At 35.5% G+C, this 27,899-nt stretch overlaps 1 protein-coding gene across 1 annotated transcript in view; it reads left to right on the plus strand.

Moving 5' to 3' along the window:
• The first annotated feature begins 11,247 nt into the window (after positions 1-11,247).
• The window catches only part of LOC125058780 (synaptic vesicular amine transporter), a 30,275-nt gene continuing 13,623 nt past the window's right edge, over positions 11,248-27,899 (plus strand). Inside the window, exons 1-4 of the mRNA XM_047662938.1 lie at positions 11,248-11,360; positions 15,724-15,853; positions 23,493-23,645; positions 25,435-25,567. Coding sequence (XP_047518894.1) covers positions 15,727-15,853; positions 23,493-23,645; positions 25,435-25,567 — 413 coding nt within the window. The 5' untranslated portion in view covers positions 11,248-11,360; positions 15,724-15,726. The remainder of the gene's footprint in view (positions 11,361-15,723; positions 15,854-23,492; positions 23,646-25,434; positions 25,568-27,899) is intronic.

The raw sequence follows: 27,899 nt of genomic DNA on the forward strand, positions 1-27,899 counted from the left end.
CGTCAAATTTATAAAAGTCAACTGCCAATTTGTTAGAATTCATTTTAGAAAAAATTAAAATGATTGACTCGAAAAGTGAATCCTTTTGTTTCGAATATGAATGTCAAATAAGAATAGTGCTAGCAGTTATTACTGATAACTGTAATAGTACAGTGCCACATACTTTTCTTGGCCGGTAAGAGCTTCGCTGTCACGGATATTAGTATTGCCAGTAATAAAAATGAACCATTATAATAATAGGAATAATTTGAAGTCATGCAGGGTAACTTAATAATTTATTGAAAATTGAAATGTTTTAATAAAACAATGTAAATTAGTATCTAGAAAGTACAGTTCTAGGCTTAAATAAATGTGGTGCAAACTTAGAAACAACTGATATAGGTCGGTTATCGAAAGCTGGCGGGTTCACAGTACTCACACTAATGCAATTTCACATACAGTATGTTTCAAAATATGATATTTTTGCCATGCTATACATTTTAGTCCACTCATACACGACGGACAGTCTATTCATGATGTATTTATGATTGTATTTCAGTTTGACATCACGTCTCGCGCTTATTCACAGACACTACACAAGCACAAAGTGTAAATGTGTTGAAGCCGCCAGCTTTAGTTAACATACCTATATAATAGGTTTTGTTACCTGTACTATTAATTATCTTTTAAGATCTAGCAATCGGAACCGTTCGATAATTAAAACTTTGGCATTGTAATAAAGCAAGGAATAAAAATAAATACATTTTAGTTAGTATTTTATTAGATGATGGTAGATGGCACCAAAATGGCGAGGGTAGTACCAATTTCAGTCGCCGGCCAAGAAGAGTATATTGTGGCACTGGGCCAAAAGACTTGGCACCTGACACACCGTCATTTTTCTCTCTAATATCATATCACTCAGTCCTGATGAGGGATGTGGCAAACGTGCAGGAACCCTCCTGATGTTAAGTGATACATGGACACTCTCAATACCAGCGGGATGGCGACTGCGTTGCAGGCCTTTTAAGATTGGTACGCTCTTTTCTTGAAGGACCCTAAGTTCAATGGGCAGGAGCAATTTTTAAGGCAGTTTTTCCCGCGCACCACCACTATGTGGAACCTACCCACTGAAGTATCAATCGGAATTAGGATCCTTGAAGACAAGGGCGTACCAGATCCTACAAAGCCTTGCGAGCCTTCTGGTAATGTTAGTGTCCATGGGCAGTATAACTTAACATCAGGTGAGCCTCCAGCCCGTTTGCCCTCTGTTCTATAAAAAAAGGCCGGCAAGGCAATCGCGAACCCTCTGGCATTGAGTGTCCATGGGTGGCGGTATCTCTTAACATCACCTGAGCCTCCTGTCCGTTTGTCCTGTGTTCTATAAAATAGGCCGGCAACGCACTTGCGAAGCCTTCTGGCAGAGTGAGGGTCTATAGACGGTGGTATCTCTTAACATCACGTGAGCATCCAGCCCGTTTACCCCCTGTTAAATAAAATGTCCTTATTTCCAATTCGCGAGGCGTCACGTGCTAATGCAATATTTTAATAAAACCGGGTCAGAAATGCTGGAATGGGATGAATTTCGATTCCCATCTCCCTCTGCGGGGGATCGCCCCTCTCCATGTCAGCGCCAGCCTGTTGAATGCGAAGGGTGGGGTTACATGACGCCATTTTGACGTATTGGGCGTTAATATCAGCCGTATATATTCGTGCACAGAAACATACATATTTTTAAGTCGAATGTAGAAGTCGAAGTAAGAAGTAGACATGGTAGTCTAGTCGACAAGTTGAAAATGGTACAAAATACTTTGTACCATTTTCAACTTGTCGACGTTAAATTAAAATTATAAATAATGGAGATAGAGTTCAGGGAGTAAGAAGTTTTTTATTGGAAATTTCCTCCTCTTTTAGATTCCTTTTTTGAAATTTCTTAAATATTAATAGTTTATTAAATATTGGCAAAAAACAAAATGCCATTTTTTTTTTCATCTTTAATTTTGTATAACTTTTGCAATTTTTTATGTGCTTTAACACGCTTTTGGCACATTTTCCTAGACGTCATTCCGGATCCAATGAGCTATCGCACATAATTTTAAGAGCAGTATCTCTATTTGGTACCATTTTCAACTTGTCGACTAGACTATGGGGAGAAATTGGCTGTGCCAAAAATCTATCTGGAACTGTTTAGGGTCAACACCTTTTGTATGGCAATTAAAGTTTACAATAAATTACCAAAAGAATTAAAAGATCTTCCGTCTAGACTTTAAAAGCGACTTGGTGTATTACTTTTGGAAAAAATTTACTATTTAATAAATGATTATTTGCGTGAGACACTGTAGTTGATATAAATTGAATATAGTATGATAATAATATGTACGATACAAATAATATAATAATTGACTTTGACTAATAATTTAAAATTCCTTAAGAAAAATTTGCGCCTTACCCATTTTTGTACCATATTCTTGGAATAAATTTTTATTATTATAACTAATTATTTTCGAAATACATCTTGTAGCTATGCGTAATAAATGTATTGACATAATCATTTTCAAATGTATCTAGGTCTAGCTAGAATATCCCACCCGTATGACTTCGACGTCCGTTGTTCCACAACGGAGCGTTTTTTAAGCCAGTTTCTATCGCTATGTGTAAACATCTACCTAGTAAATTACGAACCAATTCGACTTAGACTCTTCAAAAGAGCATACCAATTTTAAACATGCCGGCAACGCACTTGCGAGTCCTCTATCACTGAGAGTATCCTTTGGCGGTATCACTTATTACGTGAGCGTCCTAGTCCTGGTTCTATAATATAAATATATTGTTTCAACCTATTCGTATTATGGTAATTTATAAGAATTGCGCCATCTATGTGTAGATAACTTTGAAAAATAGTTTAATTAATTCATTACTCTATATTAAACACTCACGGTACTAATGATAATTAATTAATACAACAGAAAAAAGTTAATTGGTCGGTTCAAGTGCCCAGGCGCTTATTAAAGATTTAAGTTGGCGTCTGGTAGAAAGTACCGATGACCTCAGAGCTGGTGCTTTCCTCGCTCAACGAATAAGTATCGCAATACAGCGAGGAAATGCTGCCAGCGTTAAAGGTGACCAAACTTTTTAAATGTGTTTAAATTTCTATTTATTATTTTTTGATTATTGTTATATTTGTGTGTGTAATATATTTTTTATTGCTGTTTTTACTTTATTTTTAGTATAATTCTTGTTTGTTATAATTTATTAAATATTTGGATTACGAAAGTGATAAATAAATGAATTTCACTGATATATTGAAAGATTTATTGTGTTATAATAATGAAAAATGCGCTCCATGTAAGCCCAGCACAATGAGACGTGCCTCGTATCATTCTGTCTTTGACTCCTTAACGTTGCATAGATTAAAATACAGATACTCAAAAATTCCTATTATTAATTACATGTGTTAAAATGTCAAAATAAGTAAATATATCATTGTCATATTAGGGAGCGTTCAAGTATTACGTAACGCAATTATTGACCCCCCCATGTAACTCGCCGTAACGTTATTCAGTACCCAAGTACAGTACTGTACCCAAGTATAGTAAAACGTTTCGTAACCACCTAGTGACTCTTTAGTTACTATTATGTGGTGTAAGTCGAAAAAAATATTAACAATAACGCGTAATTTAATCCCCGCTCCGCATCGTAACGTTTTACAAAACGAAAAAAATACGTTACGTAATACTTGAACGCTCCCTAATGACAATGATATATTTACTTATTTTTAACATACCCAGAACAACCAAATCCATAACTTGAAAAGATGGCAATAGCAAAATAACAAAACAAAACTTACATCTATTTACTTTGTATTATTTATAGAGGAATTAAAGTGGCTTTATTATTATTGCAGTTTTGACCGTGTGACTTACATTCCTGGTCGCAGGTTTGATCCGTGGCTGTGCACCAATGGGCTTTCGTCTACATGTGCGGTTAACATTCGCGTTACTTACATTCCTGAGGTCGCAGGTTCGATCGGCTGTTCACCAATGGACTTACTGTCTGTACGGTTAACATTCGCTTGAACGGTAAAAACATCGTGAGGAAACCAACCTTAGACCCAAAAAGTTGACATCGTGTTTCAGGCACAATAGGCTGATCACCTACTTGTCTATTAGATTGACAAATGCTCATGAAACAGATATGATAGCGTCATTGATTTATTATTATTATTAACACCGCGGACGCTATCCTCAGTGAGGAAGGAGGGTATGAACTGAAAACCATATCTACAGTTGTACTCCCTCCCCCGTTCAGGTCAATTGCCACCCTCTGAGTATTCTATAAATATTCCCTTTGTTCCGATACGCTATGCCTTTATTATCATATTATCTATGACATAGCATAATATGTTAATTACACATTATTTTTATGTAATTACAGGCAAACGGGCAGGAGGCTCATCTGATGTTAAGTGATATCCGCCGCTCATTACCGGAAGAAACGCAAGTGCGTTGCCGGCCTTTTTTATAGTACAGGGTGCGAACGGGCAGGAGGCTCATCTCATCTTATTGAGTTTCTAATTTATTTATGGGAATATATATATAGCGTGTTCTAAATCGAACATATAACATATACATACAAACACACATACTTTTTTAACGTTTGTTGTGATTTAGTTTTTTTTCTCATCTGACATTGACATCTGAATTCCACCCAAGTGCTACCCACTGAAGTATTTCCGAACCAATTCGACATAGGGTCCAAAAAACTATTTTAAAAAAGCCAGCAACGCACTCGCAAGCCCTCTGGCTTTGAGTGTCCATGGGCCACTTAACATAAGTATGTGTGTTTGTATGTATGTGATATATGTTCGATTTAGAACACGCTATATATATTCCCATAAAGAAATTAGAAACTCAATAAGATGAGATGAACCTCCTGCCCGTTTGGCCTCTGTTCTGTAGAAAAAAAGGCCGGCAACTCACTTGTGAACCCTCTGGAATTGAGAGTGTCCATGATGATATCACATAACATTTGAGCTTCATGCCCCCTTGCCCCGTTATAAAAAAAAGTGCGTGCGTACAAAGTACACATGTCAGAAGTGAAACTTCTTTGTAAATTAATTATTGAGTAATTAAGCTGCCCAAATCCCATAATATATTTTTGGCAGTTTTTCTATATTAATTAATGATACTAAAGCTAATTAAAAACCAGAACTAAAATCCTACCGTTTTCCTGGAATAGTTTACTACTATGTAATATAACAAAAACCTTAGCCACAGCAACGCTTGGCCGGTCTGCTAGTATAGACTAGAATGAAAACGGGTTTCATTTTTATATATTATATATAGATATAATATATAAAAATGAAACCCGTTTTCCGTTGTTACGACATAACATGAAAACGGCTTGACCGATTTGTCTGATTCCTTTTTTATAATATTCCTTGAAGTACGAGGATGGTTCTTACGGAGAGAAAAATTAAAAAAAAATGAGTGAAAAAGTCTAAAAACAACACTTTTCTATATTCCCATACAAAATATTCGTAATAATACTTAAAAGTCAATTTGAACTTTAATACCATATCATAAAGTTCAAGTGTTAGTGGAGTAAGGTGAATTTTTATTTTTTGACATAATGAATTTGTTGTCTTATCAACTTTCTTTTTTTTATCTTACTAGCTAGACCGGTGTCCCGAATAGCAGAATAAGTATTAAAAAAAATAAAGAATCGAAGCTGTTAGGCGGTACGATGTTCGCCAGGCCAGCTAGTAATTTATAAAAAGTTTGATGTCGCATCACGAATATTATATATTTTTCACCGAGTTAAATTCCCTTCATTTGAGAAGAAAGAACAATAGACCAGAACAATGAATTAGTCAAATATGGGACGGATCACGTTCGCGACGAACCAACGAGAAACGTAATGGGAAAGTTTTTGAAAACTATAGACTTTCTCCCTTATTAATAAAAACGCACGTTTTTTTGAAACTTCTTTGGACGCATGAGGGTAAATTTTTACGGAACGTCACGAAGATGTGCAGCGTTTTTGTCGAAGAAAAGGGAGAGCGATTGAGACTGATTGAGAGAGAGTGAGAAAGGGCGAATGTAGCATGATGCAACACGCTATTGGTTGATGTATTCGTTTAGTAGTTACATATTAGAACTTTAGATGGCAATTATGTCGCATAACGTCTTGTGCAGTAGACGCAGATTTTTTATTGAAGTTATACTTCTTTAGGCGTGTCATGAAAAATTGATGAGGGTGAAATTTTACAATGCGCGCGCACCGTGACACAAAATTAACAGAATGAAGTTGCCCACGGAAGATGCTACGGCATTGGACATAATTTAAAAACAACATTCGAATAATAATAGAATTTATGTTACACTTAATTGAAGACAATTATTATATATTGAATATATATAATAATAATAAATATTTATTTATTTAATTTTTCAAATGTAAACTGAACTTTATTGACTATAATGACTCCTTTTCCAGTCTTTGATTATTTAATTGTAATTAATTATTAGCATGCAATCAAAAACTATTTTTAATAATGCCAAAGAAATATAACTTCTTACGCGCGTACATAACCCTTACACGCACCCTTTTTTTTATTTATATTATCATTAGGACTTATACAGTGTGTAAACAGTGTGAATATAGATATATACAGAATATATGTATAATATAGTGATTATATACTGGTACATGATCATCTATTCGGGCTTTTACCTTAGTAATAATTAATTTTCAAAGAAGTTTCACTCCTGACATGTGTACTTAATACGCACTTTTATTTTATATTTTATTTATTTTTAATAATAAATTAATTTTTAGCTTAAAAATGGCGAAATTACAATACGACAAGTACAAAGCGAAATATAAAAAACTCCAATTAATCATCAATCGTCACGAGACATTCGATTCCTTTTCTAATCTATCTATACCCATCTCTTTTCCACTTGTAAGATGTCTATTTCTATCTTTATCTAGCACTTAAACCGACCCTTTGAGAATAAGAATAGCGAATGTATAGGAGTCGGTGTTTGATTATCTTATTTTGCGATTACGACAACAGTAATTATTTACTTTTTTACACATATTACCCACACATTGTCTATGATTGAAATCGAGATGTATTTTCGACGAATTCCTACAATAATTAATACGTTTATTTACTATTATTTTTGAGAGCTTTGCTTACTTTTGCTGACAAGAGGAAGGGGGGGGGGGGATAAATCTGCTTAAGTCTTGGCCTCCCAAACTAGACAACCTTATAACTGATAGACTAATCATCGAATATTTTTCAAAATAAAATAGTTAAAAAATATTTTATAGAATAGTCAAAAATCTCATTTTTGTATAGCCCGGATATACAACGACCAATATTTTAGCCTTGAATTGTTTAAGCTATCGCGAAATATGTTTTTTTTTTTAAATTTAAAATTTGGTTTACACTATCACATATCACAGCCAAATTAGGTATTACTTACTTAAATGTATTGAATAATTTTTATAGTTTTTTCCCTTTTGTAAATGTTTCATCCTTTATGTAAATATTATTTATTATAGGCTATATTTTTAAGTATAATTGTTTGGTTTTATATAATTTTAGTAAGCTGTAGGATTACGAAGTAAATAATTTAATTAATTAACACAATAAACGACTCCATTCCACTCTAAGTCCATTCGTCTCTGTCCTACAACAATCTGCACTTGCCTCTAATCCGTGACGTCACGGCTCCCACTTTTAAATTGCAATACGAAAAATCCAACTAAAACGCCTCTTTATTAAACTCTTTTGAAAAAAAGAGGCATTGAAGGAAATTTACGTTCTTGGGTCGATTTTAGTTCAGAACGCTGGTGTGAGACTCCAAGAAGTGTCTTGACGATGCATATGGCTTAGGAACCGAATTATTACGTCACGAATTTTGGGAGGGGGGGGGGTGCTTTTGTAAAACGGGGCGGGGCGGGGATTAAATTACGCGTCATTATTAATATTTTTTTCGACTTACACCACATAATAGTAACTAAAGAGTCACTAGGTGGTCACGAAACGTTTTACTATACTTGGGTACAGTACTGTACTTGGGTACTGAAAAACGTTACGGCGTGTTACATGGGGGGGGGGGGGCAATAATCTCCGAAAAGTGCGTTACGTAACGCTCCCTTACCTGAAGCAGCCCAGGTACTGCTGGACGTGGTGGAGTAGGACCTGCTGCAGCTGAAAGCCAGCAATTGCCAGGAGATGGTAGACAAGTAGAAGGCGCTGGAAAATTCTCATTTCAATGTCATATGAGGCAACTATATTTTAGGAAAACTCGATAAATCAATGGTACAAAATCTTTGGTCCTTTGGGATCAGGTTTCACTATAAGGTAATAGCAGAACGGTAGACCGGCCAGACACTTTATATAAGGAGATCATATAAAAGAAGACGACAAAAAATTGTAAAGAAGAGAGCGTACCAATCTTAAAAGGTCGGCAACGCATCAAGAGTGAGAGTGTAGGCGGCGATATCACATGAGATGGGCCTTCTGCCCGTTTGCCCCTTTGTTCTATAAAAAAAAACATCTGTGTCATAAGTATACAGATGTTTTTTTTTAATCACAAGTTAAGTTATACTTCTTTAGCGTAACAAGATAAAAATCTTTTCAAAAAAAAAAGGAAAAAAAAGAAAAAAATGTTGGCTATAGCTAACTTCAGGGTGTCGGTTTTTTGTGACGGCGTGCGCGCATCGTAAAAATTTACTCTCATCATTTTCCCCAACGCGCCAAAAGAAGTATAACTTCAAAAATGATTTTATTATAAAGTGAGATAAATTATTGTATGGTATATGTTTAAATACACATAGATATATGTCAAAACTACACAGAAACTCAATAATACAGAAATCTTAGTATATTTTTATATAAACACACATATATGTAATATAACATATAAAATATGTTATAATTATCTACAAAAATTAATGAAAAATTTCTTATATTAAACGGTAGTACGGCTCTACGGTATTCGTAGACGTGCTACGATGCCTACGTTCGTCTACGGATATCTACGTAGGTTCAACATGTCCAAAATCAGTTTGAACTGAACTTCTCTGTCTCTTTTTAATACAGCGTAAAGACAATTTGAGAGAAAGAGACAAAACAGATAAGAGTGAAATTTAGATTCTTTTTTTAAACATTTAATACAGCATAAAATAAACGTTGCTCGTACAATGCAATGTGTAAAAGATAAAATATTTAAAGAAAACCGTAAATATTATATATCCACTAAAAATCCTAATAAAATAAAGATAAGTAAATCCGTATTCTATACTTGTATGGGTCATAAATGCGAAAGGAATGTACTTAGAGACGTAGAGCGAGACGCAAATATTGTTTTCAACGTGTTAGAAAGAGAGGGAAATAGAAATTAAGGACCTCTTATGACGATACGGTGGAGGCGAAGAAGGTTCTATATGATATTTTTATTTAATGTAATATTATTTGTCGAAGCATAAAATAGACACCATTATAAAAACAGCTTTAGTACTAAAATGTAGGCATCTATTATTGTTTCGACGGGAATCGAACTGGAGTTTACGCCATATGTATTAAAAACACTACAGGGGCACTTGCCTGTGTCTACAATTATTGTCTGTAATTCCAATTTTAAATTTAGAATACTTATTTAACATGAAAAAATATTTCGTACCATTAACGGTAATGATAGCAATAAATTAAATGAGGTTTTTTTTTAATGGCTCTGGCACGATTTGTCCATTAGCCAGCGTCAAGTATAGGATTTTTTATAATTCGTGCTTGTCTAGAAATTCGACCGTGTCCCCCATGTACGGTTTAGGCACTCGCCCGGTACCGCACAACCCTTCCCAAGGCCGAGAACAAATTTAAATTAAATTAAAACTTGCCCTCGAACCGGGGATTCAAATTCAAATTCAAATTCAAAAATCATTTATTCACGTAGGTAACACAATGTACACTTGTGATTCGTCATTAAAGATATAAATATTAATGCTTCTAATTTTACATTTACTGCCAGTTCTCAAATCAAGGGCGTAGAACGGAAGAGAAGAACTGGCAATAAACTCTCCGCCACTCTTTTTAATCGCCATGTTTTTTTTTTTTGATCGAACCCGGTACCCCTTACCTAGCTGCCACTTAATAAGACCGCTAGGCTATGAGGCCCCCTTTAAATGACGTTTACAAATTACAATATATTCGGGTTATCATTCCATTTTTGAATTTGGAATATTAAAACGGAAACTTGTAATTCTGTACGATTCCCATATTATCGGATACAGCGTTCCATTCTGATTTCGAAATTTCCAATATATTCCATATTTGAAATATTAAAGAAATTCAAATAATGTGCCGTTTGTATATTTGGGTGGTGGAATTTTCTAGAGAAAAAATATACGTAAGACGTAGTTTTAACCTATAAAAGGGGTTATTTCAAGTCCCGACTTAATTGTTCTCCTAACAAGTAAACTACGTTTTCCAACACGGGACATAATAGTATTCGTAATACTGCTCCCATTTTGCACAGATTTATATAAACATTATAAGAAACGGTCATTTTTAAGTAATACCATTTCCCGCCTCAAATAGCTATTAAAACATGCACGCTTGAAACAGCATTAAAGTTTTGAATTTAGAATAAAAAAAGGAATTAGCAAACATAAAAATATTTTTTTAAATTTAGAATAAATCTTAGAAGTTGAAAGGGTATTAAATAGCTATGCCTAACAGTCTACATTCCAATTTTGAATTTAGAATTAACATAACAATTAAAGAATTGCAAACTTTTGACAGGCTCGTTCTAATTTCAAATTTAGAATTGAATGCAATATAAAATATGTTTGCCGCCAATTTTAAATTCCATTTTCAAATTTCGAACAAAGAAACCACAATACGTCACGGCTCATTGCCGAAAATTCATCATGACATTATCCATCAGCCCCCACGCGTCACTTACTGAAAACTTATCGAAAACCTGTAGCTCTACATTCCTATTCAAATCAAAGTCAACCTTAATACCATACAATAAGATCTACATTCGTATATCTTCAAATTATATGAGGATATATCTCATGTATTATTTGAATTTCGACCTTCCTCCGTTGATATAAGGTCGCAATCTTTTTGGTGGCGTTATCAGGCTTCTGATAAGGGTCGACCAGGCGAAAGGCCTCCCTCACCCCCCGCGTTTTGTATACGTTAGTTGTATAAAGGGGATGGATTGATATATAGCGTAGCTCTTTGTCTGTGGTCTGCATTCCAAGCTATATTTTGAGTGTGAGGCAACGGTTAGTCCGTCTTTAGACGCGGCGCTGAGCGGACGTCCCTTTAGTCGTGATGTATCCTGAGTATATTTAGGGTGAGTATTTTATTATTTAATTAATTATTCTAAATTTAGATTACTCACACTTCGGTAAAACTCATCAGAAATTTAATTTAATATTTTATTTAGGAAGAACCAAATAATATTAAAATCATTTTGATACGACTTAAGATCAGCCATTTTAAGATTAAATTTAAACTCAAATATTTATAGAATTTTAATTTTAATTGAAAAAGAAAGCCCAAACACAAAAGGACGTAAGCGCCATGACGTTTTTTGTTTCAATGTTAGTAATTTCAAATTTTGCGGCAATAATTGATTATTGCGATTTTTTATGAATTGGTGACGGTGGAGTAGTTTTCCAGTAAAATGTATTAAAAAAAGTCTTCTTAATAAACTATGAAATGTTCAAGGAAAAATTACTAGGAAATAGTAAATGAAAAACATTAAACAAATTTTCAAAACATATAATGAAAAAGTGAAATACAAATTCCAAATAAATGTTTGCAGCCCCCTTAATAGATTTGACCCCCCCCCCCCCGTGGGGCGTAGGCCCTACGTTGGGAAAAACTGCAGTAGACCAAATACTTTGTATTGAGTTATATTTCAAATTATTGTATAAAAAACGGTACTTTGACAAATAAGAGTTATTTAATACACAATTTCGATATATACATTTAAAGGCCGGCAACGCGCTTGCGAGCCTTCTGGCAATGTGCGCTCACATTCCCTGGTTGAGCCTCCTGATTGTCTTTCTCCTGTTATATAAAAAACACATAACAAGAGATATAAATGTATCTACCATCTACTCTGCCTTTTTAAGGGGTAAAAAGACCACGGATCTCCATTTACTACGGTTCTACATACCTCTTCATCCACTTTCATGACATTCACCATGCATGTATGGGTTATGGTACGATGCGTGTTGTTCCCACGAGAATGTAAGTGCGTGCTCCTATTTCACCATTCCTCCTGCTGATAGAGGACAAATCTTTGTTTTTTATTTATTTTATTATTATTCCTTACTTAATATGTCATGTGGAACATGGTGTAATGGTTGCAGCTCCGTACAAACGTTGTGTAAAAAAAAAACATGGCGATTAAAAAGAGAGGCGGAGAGTTTATTGCCAGTTCTTCTCTTCCGTTCTACGCCCTTCATTTAAGAACTGGAAGTAAATGTAAAATTAGAAGCATTTATTGTATATTTCTTGACGATTTTTGACTTTTGATAAAATCCAAGTTATCATGTCTGCCCATTTTTCTCCCTGTTTTATAAAAAAAATTATTGAGAAATGCCCCTTAATTCTCCTACTTCAGTCACGCCCTTTATTTCTAAAGGTTAGTGTTGCTGCACAATTTCCATCCCCTGTCTTCGGCCTCAGCGCCTTTACTTGATCAGTAGGGTGTCGGCTTCGAGGTCTACTCGCCACTCGACCAGTCAGAGTTTTTCTTCATTTCCTGGACCTCTATGGTAAGAAAGAGTTTCTACCTATAACCATCTGATTATGGACACGTTTTTTAGCTGTTCAGGGAATCCTCCAAGACCGCTGTTCCCCTCCTTTCAGATCTTCGAATTGCCGTAAAGGAAACTCTTCTTTTTCACAGATAATTGTAAAAAAGAGTTGCTACCATATGAAAATCTAAAAATAAGCCACAATTTATTATATCAATCATTTTCGAAAGAGTTTTCAAAAGATATTTCAGATATCCCGACAACTATGTGTCTAAAAAAATAAAAATCAATGGCGCTACAACCTTTTTAGGAGTGGGCCTCAGATTTAAGTATCTGTTTCATGATCATTTGTCAATCTAATAGGCAAGTAGGTGATCAGCCTCCTATGTCAGACACACGGCGTTGACTTTTTGGGTCTAAGACATGTCGGTTTCCTCACGATGTCTTCCTTCACCGTTCGAGCGAATGTTAAATGCGCAGATATTGTGAAGTCATATTTTCTTGTATAATTTGCATACACTTGACAAAAAATCCGGTGGCGCTACAACCATTTAAAGTCTCAGATTCACAAGTACGTGACACCTGTGCCTGACACACGCTAGGTCTCCGCAATGTCTTCCTTCACCAAGTGTTAAATGCGCAGATATTGTGAAGTCATATTTTCTTGTATAATTTGCATACACTTTGTTCTACATCATTTAAAAAAAAACCGGTGGCGCTATAACCTTTTAAAGCCTCAGATTCACAAGTACGTGACACCTGTGCCTGACACACGCTAGGTCTTCCTTCACCAAGTGTTAAATGCGCAGATAGAAAGTCCATTGCTACAACTGAAGTTCAGACCTACGACCTCAAGGATGTCGCATTAAGCCACTTAGGCCAACACACTGCTCTTCCACGACCACCACCAAATAGCACCTCCATCGGTCGTAGGTTCGATCCCTGGCTGTGCACCAATGGGCTTGCTTTCTATGTGCGCATTTAAAATTTGCTTTCGATGAAGGAAAACATCGTGAGGAAACCGACATGTCTTAGACCCAAAAAGTCGACGGCGTGTGTCAGGCACTGGAGGCTGATCACCTACTTGCCTATTAGATTTAAAAATGATCATGAAACAGAGTCAGAAATCTGAGGCCAAGACCTAAAGAGGTTGTAGCACCACTGATTTATTTAATAAATGATTTCACCTCAATAAGGCTTTTATTCCCACTTCGACCATCAATCAACGTTTCAATGTCTTTTTAATAGAAAGACTGAATTTAATAATTCAGTTTTATAAGCGAATCAAAATCTCCCAAGAAATTCACACAAATCTCGCTGATTTAATTTTATATCCATTTTCTTTTTCTATCTCAATTTGTCAGTGCTTTATTGCGATAATTAAAATAAAGGGTGCCGAGCCATTGAAATCAAAATGGCGACCGGAAACTGGCGCGCTAATGAGTCCTTTCACGAAATGGCGTCGTCTTGTCAATTGTCATTTTGAATATTTAAATGAATAGAAATCTTGAAATGTTAAATCTGTGATTTTACATTCTAGAAAATAAAAGTACGTGTTCTTTAATTTCTCTTTCACAAATCACAACGTTTTTATATAAACTCTTTAGTAGTGCAATTATGGCTTTAGCGTGCAACTCTCATCCCTGAGGTCGTAGGTTCGATCCCCGGCTGTGCACCAATCGACGTTTTTTCTATGTGCGCATTTTTTTTTAAAGACAATTCACACCAATTGACCTAGTACCATGCTAAGCTGGTGAAGCTTGTGTTATGGGTACTAGGCAACGGATATACATACATATTATAGATAGATAGACATATAAATACATATTTAAACACCCAAGACCTAAGCACAGCACCAAATCCTCATCACATCGATGTTCGTCTCAGCCGGGGATCGAACCCGGGACCCATGGATTCGCAGTCAGGGGTACTAACCACTAGACCAATGAGTCGTCAAACTTAAGAGTCGACGGCGTGTGTCAGGCACAGGGGGCTGATCACCTACTATTCAATTGACATGATCATAAAACAGATACTGATACTGATTTATTTATTACTAGCTGACCTGGCTAACTTCGTTCCGCCCTACAACCATATAATCGTTGTTACTTTAATTTAACTTATTTTAGGATTTCATTAATGTTAAGTATTACATTAATACAACTCTTTTGCAAATACAGAAATGTTTTACTGCTTGCCATTGCGAAAGAAGAATGGCAGTTTTACACATTAGGCATCTTCTCTCTAGCGTCAATATGGCGATACTGCATGTTAAGCACTTTCTGTAACCAATATCTTTTGATCAGGATCAAAGCATGGTTATGCATCTCCTCATTCACCTCAAGATCGGAATTTCTTGAACTGACACGAATTCGACGTAAAATGATGCGTAGTTTTGTCAACAGATGGCACCATATGGTTTTTGCATTCGTAAAATTAATTAATTAATTTATTGTTATTCGATAACTTATCCAATATTTTATTGCTTATTCTGCTATTCGGGACGGAAACAAATCCAACAAATCAAAAACCATGGCAATTGGTCCAGCCGTTCTCGAGTTATAAGTGTTGTAACAAACACGACTTTCTTTTATATATATAGATATAGATTAACAATCGTATTCAGTGACATGACAATTTACATTATTAACTTTTTTTTATGGCTCTGGCACGGTTTGTGCATTAGCCAGCGTCAAGTATAGGATTTTTTATAATTCGTGCTTGTCTATAGAAATTCGACCATGTCCTCCATGTACGGTTTAGGCACTCGCCGGGTACCGCACAACCCTCCCAAAGGCCGAGAACAAATTTAAATTAAATTAAAACTTGCCCTCGAACCGGGAATCGAACTCGGTACCCCTCACCTAGCTGCTTATTAACGGTTTTTAACAAAAATCTTATTTGATAATTACTTTTCTTTAGTGCTATTGAAATCTTTTTTCACAGATCATGGGCGCCGCATCAGACGGCATGGGGTGGCGCGCGCGCATCGACGCCATGCGTGAGTCTCGCAAACTGGTGTTGGTGATTGTCGCCATAGCTCTACTCCTCGATAATATGCTTCTCACCACTGTTGGTAAGTTTTTCATTAAAAGGGTGCGTGTACTTATGTACGCGCGTAAGAAGTTATACTTCTTTGGCATTATTAAAAATAGTTTTTGATTGCATCCAAATAATTAATTACAATTAAATAATCAAAGACTGGAAAAGGAGTCATTATAGTCAATAAAGTTCAGTTTACATTTGAAAAATTAAATAAATAAATATTTATTATTATTCTCTTACATTAAGTGTAACATAAATTCTATTATTATTCGAATGTTGTTTTTAAATTATGTCCAATGCTGTAGCATCTTCCGTGGGCAACTTCATTCTGTTAATTTTGTGTCACGGTGCGCGTGCATCGTAAAATTTCACTCTCATCATCAAAAAATATTTTAGGTACATCAAAACGACTGGAACTATCCATATTTTGATGAAACTTACTTTCCTAGTATCTGATTAACCACTTGATTGAATCTTTTGAGGTTGAGTTATTAAAAACCGAATCTATAGACTACATTAACGCGTGAAGCCACAGATAAACAAAATGGCGGCCAATCGGACAAGTGCTTCATGAATTATTTATCAGTGCTTCACGATTTTTCTCCCGCCTTCTAATCAATTCCGTGTTTATAGTACAATTGTCTATTGCTAAAGTGAATATAAAACTTTTGTTTTATTTATAAAACTTAAAAAGCCTGTGTACAATGTGTACTTCGTAAAAATTCAAAATCATTTATTCATAAAGGTAACACAATGTACACTTTTATATGAAATGCTTCTAATTTTACATTTACTGCCAGTTCTCAAATCAAGGCCGTAGAACGGAAGAGAAGAACTGGCAATAAACTTTTTACTAAAACTTTTATTCTTTTAACTATAACAATTATTCTTATTTTTAACTTTTAATTGTGTTTTATTTACTATACACCTTGACACAAACTTCATTTCATACACTGCTAACTTTTACTAATATTATTTTTTTCTCCTTACTATTATTCCTTTTCTTTCATTTTTTGCGACTGAGGCAAACTAGCTGCCGTGGTCTGTCATAATGACCAGCGCTGTGGAACAGTCTGCTCTTCAGCATAATGCTGAGCCAATTACAACCACAGCACACACGCATTACACACTTGAAACGAAACCAATGGGAAAAGGGATTTTTTTTTAAATTTCTCTTTTTTTTTATTATTGTTATTTTGTATGTTTATGTGTGTGTATTTAAGTAATAAATGTATATGTCTATGTTTGAACTCTCCGTACGAGCCGTGTTAACTCAAAATTTTATCAACATCACCTTGACGGCTGGAAGTCTTCCACGGTTCGCTTCACAAGACACTTTTGCGAACTAGGGAACTGTGGAATCGTCCCTAGGAGATACGACCTCTAATATAGTTTCATTTACGAACTAGGGAACTGTGGAATCGTCCCTAGGAGATACGACCTCTAACCTAGTTTCATTTGCGAACTAGGGAACTGTGGAATCGTCCCTAGGAGATACGACCTCTAACCTAGTTTCATTTGCGAACTAGGGAACTGTGGAATCGTCCCTAGGAGATACGACCTCTAACCTAGTTTCATTTGCGAACTAGGGAACTGTGGAATCGTCCCTAGGAGATACGACCTCTAACCTAGTTTCATTTGCGAACTAGGGAACTGTGGAATCGTCCCTAGGAGATACGACCTCTAACCTAGTTTCATTTGCGAACTAGGGAACTGTGGAATCGTCCCTAGGAGATACGACCTCTAATCTAGGTGTCTATGGTCGGCGATGCTGCCTGGGCGTTCCGTAGGCGCGTAAATAAATGGTAGAATGCTTGGAAATACCACTATTTATTGGTGGTTAAATTATTGATTGATTTAATTTGTGTTTTGTGTTAACGGTTTTAAGAGCATGATGTGATAGGAAACTGTTAATTATTATTATGTAAGTTATATTATAAATACTGTATATTTGTGTGTTATGAATTTAATCGCTATATATATAAAATCGTGTCACAATGTTCGATCCCATACACCTCCGAAACGGCTCGACCGATTCTTATGACATTTTTTATGCATATTAAGTAAGTCTGAGAATCAGCTACTATCTATATTTTAAATCTCTCAGTAATAAGGGACCCCAACAATTTTGTTTTTTTTTATGTTACAGCATACAAAATACTGTATGTACCACCCTACCAAATTTTGACCCCTCTACCTATTTTTTATTATTGTAGATAGTTGCTTCTGATCTGAGGCCCAGACCTAAAAAGATTTATATATCTGACGTCCGTTCATACCATGAAATTAATTACGATTTTTCAAAAACTTTCACAAAGGCTCTAATAAAAATGTGTTTAAGAATTTCTCTACAAAGTTAAAACAGCTACGCCATAACTTGTCTTCAAACGAAAAAGAGTTTTGCTTTGATAAAGTAAAAATGCCTTCTTCATCTCTGTGTCTGTATTTTCTTAATAAAGACACACCCACAGACACAGATTTGTGCCCTATATCTCAATATTTACAGGCTATATTAGAGTGTTCTATCTTAATATATATAAATTACGTGTCACGTTGTTTGTCCGCTATGGACTCCTAAACTACCGAACCGATATCAATCAAATTTGCACACCGTGTGCTGTTTGGTCTAATTTAAAAGATAGGATGCTTACATCTCAATTTATACCCGCAATATTATTTTATTGCAAAATATTTGTTTATTATTTGATAGTCACAATTCTAACAGATAGCGCTGTGTTGAAAGTACCAACGTTTCACATAAGCTGCAATTTAATGGCATAACCACCATAAAGCATGGTGGTCCCCATGACTGGTGTTCTCCTACCGTTTCCCTTGAATAGTTTGCTACTATGTAATATAACAAAAACCTTAGCGATAGCAACGCTTGGCCGGTCTGCTAGTTAAATATATATTACGTATTTTAACTGTGGCCGGAAGCAAGTCAATTTGCAGAGCGGCGAGATCAAAGTGAAACTCACTTAAACGCCTCATCAAAGGAAGCGCTAGTGATGTGCCCATATCGATAATTTTATGTTAACCGTAAAATATAGCTGTTAAACGTTTATTATTTATTAACGCTTTATATACCCTTTGACTGTTCATGTCTAAAGATTTGTGCTGACTGTGTGTTTGATTTCTTATGATATAATACTTAGATAATGTTTTTATATGTCACTTGTCATATTAATAATATATAATATAGTACACCACTAAGTTTCATCATCAGACACTGAGGCATTATACAAAATACCATCCGTATCACCTCGACGTCCGTTTCACAACTGAGCGTTTTTTAAGGCAGTTTTTGCCACGCACCACCACTATGTGGAACCAGCTGCCCACTGAAGTATTTCCGAACCAGTTCAACTTAGGGTTCTTCAAGAAAAGAGCGTACTAATTCTTAGACGGCACTTGCTGAGCCGTCAATCTATGTGAGTGTCCATGGGCGGCGGTATCACTTAACATCAGATGAGCCTCCAACCCGATTCCCACTTTTCTATTGAAAAAAGGGCGGCAACGCACTTGCGAGGCTTTTGGTAGTGTGACTGTGCATGGGCGGTATCACTTAACATCAGGTGAGCCTCCTTCCCGATTTCCCCTGTTATGTTGAAAAAAGGGCGGCAACGCACTTGCGAGGATTTTGGTAGTGTGACTGTCCATGGGCGGTATAACCTAACATCGGTTGAGCCTCCGTTTGCCCCTTTACGTTTGTTTGTTATTTTGACAGCATATAGTAATCATCCTAATGCTTAAAATTAAATGAGTACCATGTACCGGTACAAATAATCGGTTATCTAAAACTATCGACAGTGGAACATCACTACGCTTTTTGATGAAGTTCGCGCGAGTCACAAATCAAATTGGCTCTAGTTTTCACTCGAATCAAATTTAGTCTGCACTGAACATACTTCCTAATAGAGTTCGTGAATTGTGAGAACTTTTGGATTATTCTGTCAATTATTGCGAGACTCTCTTCTCTGAGGTCGAACACACAGCATCTATGGACCTCCTGTGTGGGCATTTTACACTCTCTTGTTGTAGGAAAACAACGTGAGGGAAACCGCCTTAGAATCAACCTAAATAGGTTTTACAAAATTATGACGAAACATTACTAAAAGTTTCTTGTACGTCATACCTGTCATGTTCCAATTTAAAATATGTACGCAACTCAAACAATACATTTGAATTTAGAATACAAGCGCATTCGGAAATAAATATTCGAATTAAGAATAATCATCAAAATCTATTTATGTTCTAATTTTAAAAATGTGTTTTGTTATCCTCATAAACAAAAAATAAATTTGAATTTAAAAACGGAATGCATTTGGAAATAAATATTCGAATTTGGAATAGCAGCTGACAGCTGTCAGATGTTAAAAAAATAAGTCTGAATCGTGGTGAATGAAAAATTACATTGTCGAAATTAATACTTTATATGATTCCTTAATCAGAGCGATTAATGAGGTACACTCCTTCCCGAAGGGATAGGCAGAGAACGATCTCCTGATCTCTTCATAGACTTGAGATCCCAGGCTTGTTTATGGGTATTTTTGACCTGTTCCTCTAGTATGTCCCGGATTGCTCCAGGTACTTCATGACCTTCCAATATGGCATGGAGGGTGCATAATAATAAATAGTTTGTATATATTGCGTTGTTAAATGACACTAAACATAGACAAATTAAAAAAAGCCAATTTGAATTTCGAACCATTTTATAACCAGCCATGTATTTTTCAAAAGGCGTGATTTCCCGAACGCTTTCGATATTCGATTTGGAGTGGCTCTGGTTATGACAGCTGATTACTAGTGATGTCACATCGATAAATTGAATTTCATTCCAAATTCGAATATTGCTAAAGGATTTCATTTTCCTGTTTTAAATTAGGTTCTATTGTTTTTAGTGTTCCGTGCTTATGACGTCATAGTGTCTGCCGATTGAACTTTTGTATTTCTTATTAAGAAAAAATAAATAACAGTTCACGTAGTGATCACGTGACTGCAGTCGCTCAACCACTGACTTTTAACTTAGTACTGTATTATTTTATTCGGTAACCAATTGAATTACTAAATATTTAACTATGGGGCATTTTTTGCTCAAACTTTAAATAATTCTTTATATTTCATAATATCATGTGACGTCATGTGTGATTAACGCATAGGTATCAGGAATTACTTTATGATACAATTATCTACCTGTCAATATTCCATTGTAAGAAGACAAGCCCGTACTATATAAAGCTTATGACATGTATATGAAAATTTAAGAAAAGGTATTAATTAATTTCCATTGGCGAATATATTACCTTTCCTTTTCTAAAGTCAAATTTTATTTGATAGTTGCTTATATCGAATAAAGCACATTTTTGAAATTAGAACATAAATTCATGCAAATAAAGAGTATTAAAGCATAAATGAGCCATATTACTATTCCAAATTCGAATATTTATTTCCAAATGCATTCCTTTTTTAATTTCAAATTTATTTTTTGTTTATGGGGTTGGTAAAATAAAACACATTTTTGAAAATAGAACATAACAAAGAGATTTCGATGATTATTCTAAATTCGAATATTTATTTCCAAATGCGCTTGTTTTCTAAATTCAAATGTATTGTTTGAGTTGCGTACATATTTGAAATTAGAACATGAAAGGTAGATAAAAACTTCATATTATACCAAACGAAGATTTCACGCATTAAATCTTTAGAAATTAAAATTGTCTTCGGGATGGCGTATCTAATAATAATATTACAAGACCGGCGCCATCGACCTTCGTGCTTCCACAACTCAGCGTTTGAGGGTAAGTTGTTGCCATGCTCCATTATGTGGAATCAGCTGCCCACTGAAGTATTTCCGAACCCATTCGACTCTATTCAAGAACTATGATTGTGGGGGCCTCATAGCCTAGCGGTCTTATTAAGTGGCAGCTAGGTGAGGGGTACCGGGTTCGATTCCCGGTTCAAGGGCAAGTTTTAATTTAATTTAAATTTGTCCTCGGCCTTTGGGAGGGTTGTGCGGTACCGGGCGAGTGCCCAAACCGTACATGGAGGACGTGGTCGAATTTCTAAGGCAAAAAGCACGAATTATAAAAATCCTATACTTGACGCTGGCTAATGCACAAACCGTGCCAGAACCATTATAAAAAAAAAGAAAACTATGAGTGTCCATACGGCGGTACCACTTATCAGATGAGCCTCGTAGGTATGACTGAAAGGTTATATGAAGATATTTCTATATATAGCCGTAGAAAAGTCACTGTTGAGCCATTAAAAAGAATGTGCAGAGATTCCTGAAGGTCCAATAAAGGCTTGTTCAGTATAAATTGTTCCATACTAGTCCAAGATATATAGGGGGATTTTTTTTGCAAAGTACGGATAGAACGGATTTTTTTTTGGAATATGTTCAGGGGTGTCCACTGAATGTAAATCCAAGTTGGCGTCATGACTTAAGGTGCGCTTCAGCCGCCATCTTGAAATTTAGTATATTCAACATAACACAAACATATAGTAACATATAGTTCAGCAATAGCCGGAATAATTACCTAGGTACTTAGTTTGCCATTAGGAACGCTAAGATAAGGATGTTCTGATTGCTGTGCTCATGAATTCTCCACTTTCGTGAACTTTGTGTGGTATATACTCATTTAACGATAGAGTCGTTAACATATAGAATGGGGAGAAAGGGGCTGTGCCAAAAATCAATCTGGAACTTTTAGGAAAAACACCTTTTGTATGGCAATTAAGGTTTACAATAATTTAAAAAGAATTAAAAGATCTTTCGACTAGAGTCTTTAAAAAGCGACTTGGTGTATTACTTTTGGAAAAATGTACTATTCAATAAAAGATTATTTGCGTGAGACACTGTAGTTGATATAAATTTAATAAAGTATGATATGTACGGTACAAATAATATAAGAATTGACCAATTTATATGACTAACTAGCAAACTCGGCGAACTCCGTTTCGCCACCAGATGGCTTCGTTTTATGTAACATTTCGTTTGGTAATCCCGCTTTTCTGTTGAATTTTTTCCTGAATTTCCTTTACTATAAACCGAGCCCGAGACCTTTCCAACGAATGCAAAACATTTTTTGTGCAGTATATTGACACGTTTTTTAATACTGTACAGCATTTCTTTGTTCAATCATCAATAGTTACCACAGCGCAAGCGATGACAAACATTTTATGGATAATTTTTTCACACCTTGGGTTATATTATTACTACCAAAAAGTGGTAGGGATTCCTACTTTTTGAACATAATATATAGCCTATAAGTCAGTGAAAATGCAGCTTTTTTTTTTGAAATCGGTCCAGCCGCAATAATCGCACAGAATCGCAAATTCTGTAACTCACTTTTCGAACTCACACAGTGGTTTTCGCATCGGCGATCGCTCGCAAATCAGTCGTGAAGCAGTAATTTTATGATTTGGCATTCTGATAAGGTGGGAGCTTGTAGTTTATTGTTTACTACATGATCATCTATTCTGGCTTTTACCTTAGTAATAATTAATTTACAAAGAAGTTTCACTTATGACATGTGTACTTTGTACGCACGCACTTTTTTTTCAGATACAGCTTCAGGAAGCTTGTTTTTTGCGCCCCTGAGTGATCAGGATACTCAGGGGCGCAAAAAACATAATCCTAATCTTTAACGAATTTCTAATTATTTCAGTACCAATAATCCCGGAGTTCCTGTACGACATTCAACATCCGGACGCGCCCCTCTCCATGGCGTTGGAAGACATCACCACACCTGTACCACCCACGGCACCCTACTGCCCCTGCCTCAATGTCACCAGCGTGCCAATGGAGAACGTCACGCATAGTAAGTAATTTGAGGCACATCGCCCAACTCTTTTTGACCTTCAGATGCCCTTTCATCTTTAACCACTTTCTGAAAAACAAATATTTTAATCTTCTTCTCTTGTCCTATCATGAACTGGGAACTATACTGTTATGTAGAATTTATTATTCTATGGATAAAAATTAAGAGAAAAAAAATAGTAAAATTTATTTAGGTAACACAATGAACACTTATGAACGTCAATAAAGAAATACATATTAAATGCTTCTAATTTTACATTTACTGTCAGTTCTCAAATCAAGGGCGTAGAACGAAGAGAAGAACTGGCAATAAACTCTCCGCCACTCTTTAATCGCCAAGTTTTTTGTTTTACAAAATGTATGTAAATAACTGCAACCATTACACCATGTTCCACATGACATCTTTGAGTAATTAACTATACTAATTAAAAATATTATATTACAAGAAAAAACCAAAGATTTGTCCTCTATCAGCAGTAGGCATGGTGAAATAGGAGCACGCACTTACATTCTCGTAGGAACAACACGCCAACATAGTCGAAATAACTAACATCACCGCTATGTATGTCAAATGGAAGAGATTTGCTATTGCCCATATGATTTGCCCATGATACAGGGAATCCTGTGACACACTTTCTCATTTTACTGTACATTCTTTTCCATAAAGTTTTTCTTCTTCTTTTCAATAAGTTTTCTTATTCTTTTTGTTATTACTATAAGATATTGGGTTTTGCCACCCGGGTCGTGAATCTCTTTTCTGAATCTCACCCTTGGTCCACGCTCAATCTTAACTGAATCGACATAATAGCTCAGCTTCTTTACGCTACATTACAGAAATATTATCACTTATTTTAATTATCTTACAGGCATAACACTTAAATACTCCACACCATAATATAACTACTTGTTAAATAGATTGTACATTGATATGATTGTTTTTACAATGAGCTATGTACTTGATGCTAGATTTTTTAAGCTATTGCATAGATTTTATCGCGGGCTTTGAGCGTGGCGACCGAATCAAGTAATTCCGTAACGAAATAAACCTAACACACGATGACGTTATATAAGGTGCGGCCAATATGCGTTAGAGCGGGACAGAACGGATACTGCGTCTCACATCGGTTTAGCGTGATCGGATAGGCGTATTAGTCTGAGTCTGGTAGAGTGGTAGATTGAATTAATATCAAAGAAAAAAATACTGCAAACAATAAATAAAGTTTATAAAAAATGCCATGCAATAGCTTTACCGCGGCAGTCCCCGAGTGCCGCACGTATTTTTTTTGCCTGTTATATTTAAGGGGTTAGGCGCTGTATGCTGAAGTACTGGTTCACACCTAGTTCAGCGTCCGAACCTATTTTTGTGTATATAACTAGCATAATCTTAATATATAAATATATGTATATAAATCTCGTGTCACAATGTTTGTCCTCAATGGACTCCTAAACTACCGAACCGGTATCAATCAAATTTGCACACCGTGTGTAGTTTGATCCAACTTAAAAGATAGGGTAGTTTAAATCTCAAATTATAGTCGCAATATTATTTTATTGCAAAATATTTGTTTATTATTTGATACAATTCTAACAGATGGCGCTGTGCTATAAGTATCAACGTTTCACATAAGCTATCAACCTTTCACATACGTTCTCCTACCGTTTCCCTTGAATAGTTTACTACTATGTAATATAACAAAAACCTTAGCCACAGCAACGCTTGGCCGAGTCTGCTAGTTTAGATATAAGTTTTTTCCTGTGAAACAAACCTAAAATAATTGTTTTTTTCTCAGTGAACATCACAGCCCAGAAGGAGGCCCGGCACCAGGAGCTGATACATGAGACAGTGGCCGTTGGAGTCATGTTCGCGAGCAAAGCCATAGTGCAACTGATAGCTAACCCATTCGTTGGACCTTTGACCCACAAGTAAATACCAATAACATTCTCCATTATATTATTTACTAGCGGACCCGGCGAACTTCGTTCCGTCTAAAGGCCGATTTACATTATCTTAGTGTTTAGGAGAGTGCTTTAGTACAACTTGAAAGGCAAGTTCTTTAGTGCTTTAGTGCGTTGCGAGTGAACGTTTACATTTCTTCCAGTAGAGTATCATTACAGCGCCACAATGAACGCGCAACGACGTCGAATACGCTCTATTCTACGCAAAATACTAACTGTAGTTATGGAACAAATAGAAGACGAGATTTTATTCGAAATAAATAAACTAAATATAAATAATAAATAAAATAGCTTCTTTTAAGGCAGTGTATGCCGAATGCCTAGCCGATTTGTTTTTGTATAAATTGTTTTTAACGTTCCACAAACATTCGTGAACAACATAATATTCAGACACACATTTGATAGTTGTATCTTCCGACCATTTAGCCATCTATAAAAATGAAAAAACACGCACGCGTTTCACGGCACTTATGCACTCTCCTAAAGATTTGACTAAATTACGTGTTTACACACAACGAGGGAAGATCTCGGGGGATGCGCGGGCGCGGGAGGGGTATCACTTGAAACAAAAATAAAAAGCGATTCTATTTTGATTCAACTTGAAAGCCAAGTAGAACCGTTCTAAAGCAAGTAGCGTTTACATGTTTCAACTAAAGTACTATCCTAAAGCACTCTCCTAAACACTAAGATAATGTAAATCGGCCTTAACAGTCTAATAATATCGTGTTAACTTTAGTTAAACCTAATTCAGGCGCCAATATTGCGATACTACATGTTAAAGAACTTTCTGAAATTCAACATTTTTTGTTTTGTTATCCGGCGCAAGAACGGTTGGTTTCATTTATATGCGTAATTTTGTCAACAGATGGCACCACATGCTGTTTGCATTCGTAAAATTAATTAATTAATTAATTTTTATTTGATAACTTACCCGATATTTTATTACTTATTCTGCTTTTTGGAGCGGAGAAGAATCCATTAAAAAAGAGATAACTAACATCGGTCCAGCCGATCTTGAGTTATAAGTGGTGTAAGATATAAGATATAAGTCAAAGTCAAAATAACTTTATTCATAATATAGGTATAGGTATGTTATCTAAACCTGGCGGCTTCAACACATTTACACTTTGTGCTTGTGTAGTGTCTGTGAATAAGCGCGAGACTGAAGTCAAACTGAAATACAATCACAAATACATCACCAAAAGACTGTCCGTCTCTCTCGCGCTCGGTCAAGCTTATGAGTATAAAAGAGACAGTTATTGTTTTTCTTTTGCTACTGTTTATGTTGATCTTTACTGTTTACTATTATTATTATTTTATACATGTTGATCTTTTTATAAACAAGTACATTTATGAACGTCAGAAAAGAAGTTAAGTTTCAGTTCGCAAGTAGCAAGCTTTGAATTTATTCAGTGATAATTATCTAATTTCGCTTGGGAGTTTGTTGTAAAAACGAATACAATTTCCATTTAAGGAAATAGAGAATATAATAGATAAAATATTTATTATATTTGTTCTGTACTTAAGAATAGTCAACTACTCAGGATTAGATTTCTCTTTGACCTGGCGTTGGTAACGTTTAAAACTAATTTTGGAGAGACGTTCTGATCACCTTTACAGAATTAATATTGATTACAAATTATCAATGTTAATTCTGTAAATTATCAATTAGTATTGTCTTTGATTGACATAACTTTTACACATTTAAAGAAAAAAATATTGGTTGTTTGTAAAGTAGGTTTACGATCGAGATGTTTACGTGATAACGTCTTATTGGTGATATAAGTTTTTGGGAAGTAAGGAATTAATGAAGATAACAATTTTTTCAAATTTTAAATTACATCTATCGTTTTATTCACGGAAGATCGGTCCACTCACTCGAACGCTATGCCAGCCTCCGCTCGTGAGGATTCCGCGTGACAAGTTTCACGGAATGACTGGCAGCGCTCGAGATGAGACGGGAGATCGGTCCGTCTCTCTCTCGTTATACCTGCGATCGCGCTCGTGAGGTTTTGGTGTGACACAAGTTTCTGAACATGTCACCCGACTAAAACGATTTTAAAGACGTTATCACGTCAAAAACTTTTTGACCGGATTGAAGTTATGTATTGCGTGTGTGGTCACGGTGACTGAAGACAAAAGGTGTTGAATGTCAAAAAGTATCACAGCTGTGATACCTAAAATTTAAAATTATGTTAAATAGTTGTAAATTTATAATAATACATAACTTCAATCCGGTCAAAAAGTTTTTTCTTTAAATTATCAATTCCAAAAATAATAATCCAATTATCGCACTGCA

Source organism: Pieris napi, chromosome 18 (assembly GCF_905475465.1).
Source record: "Pieris napi chromosome 18, ilPieNapi1.2, whole genome shotgun sequence".
NCBI classification, from domain to species: Eukaryota; Metazoa; Arthropoda; class Insecta; order Lepidoptera; family Pieridae; genus Pieris; species Pieris napi.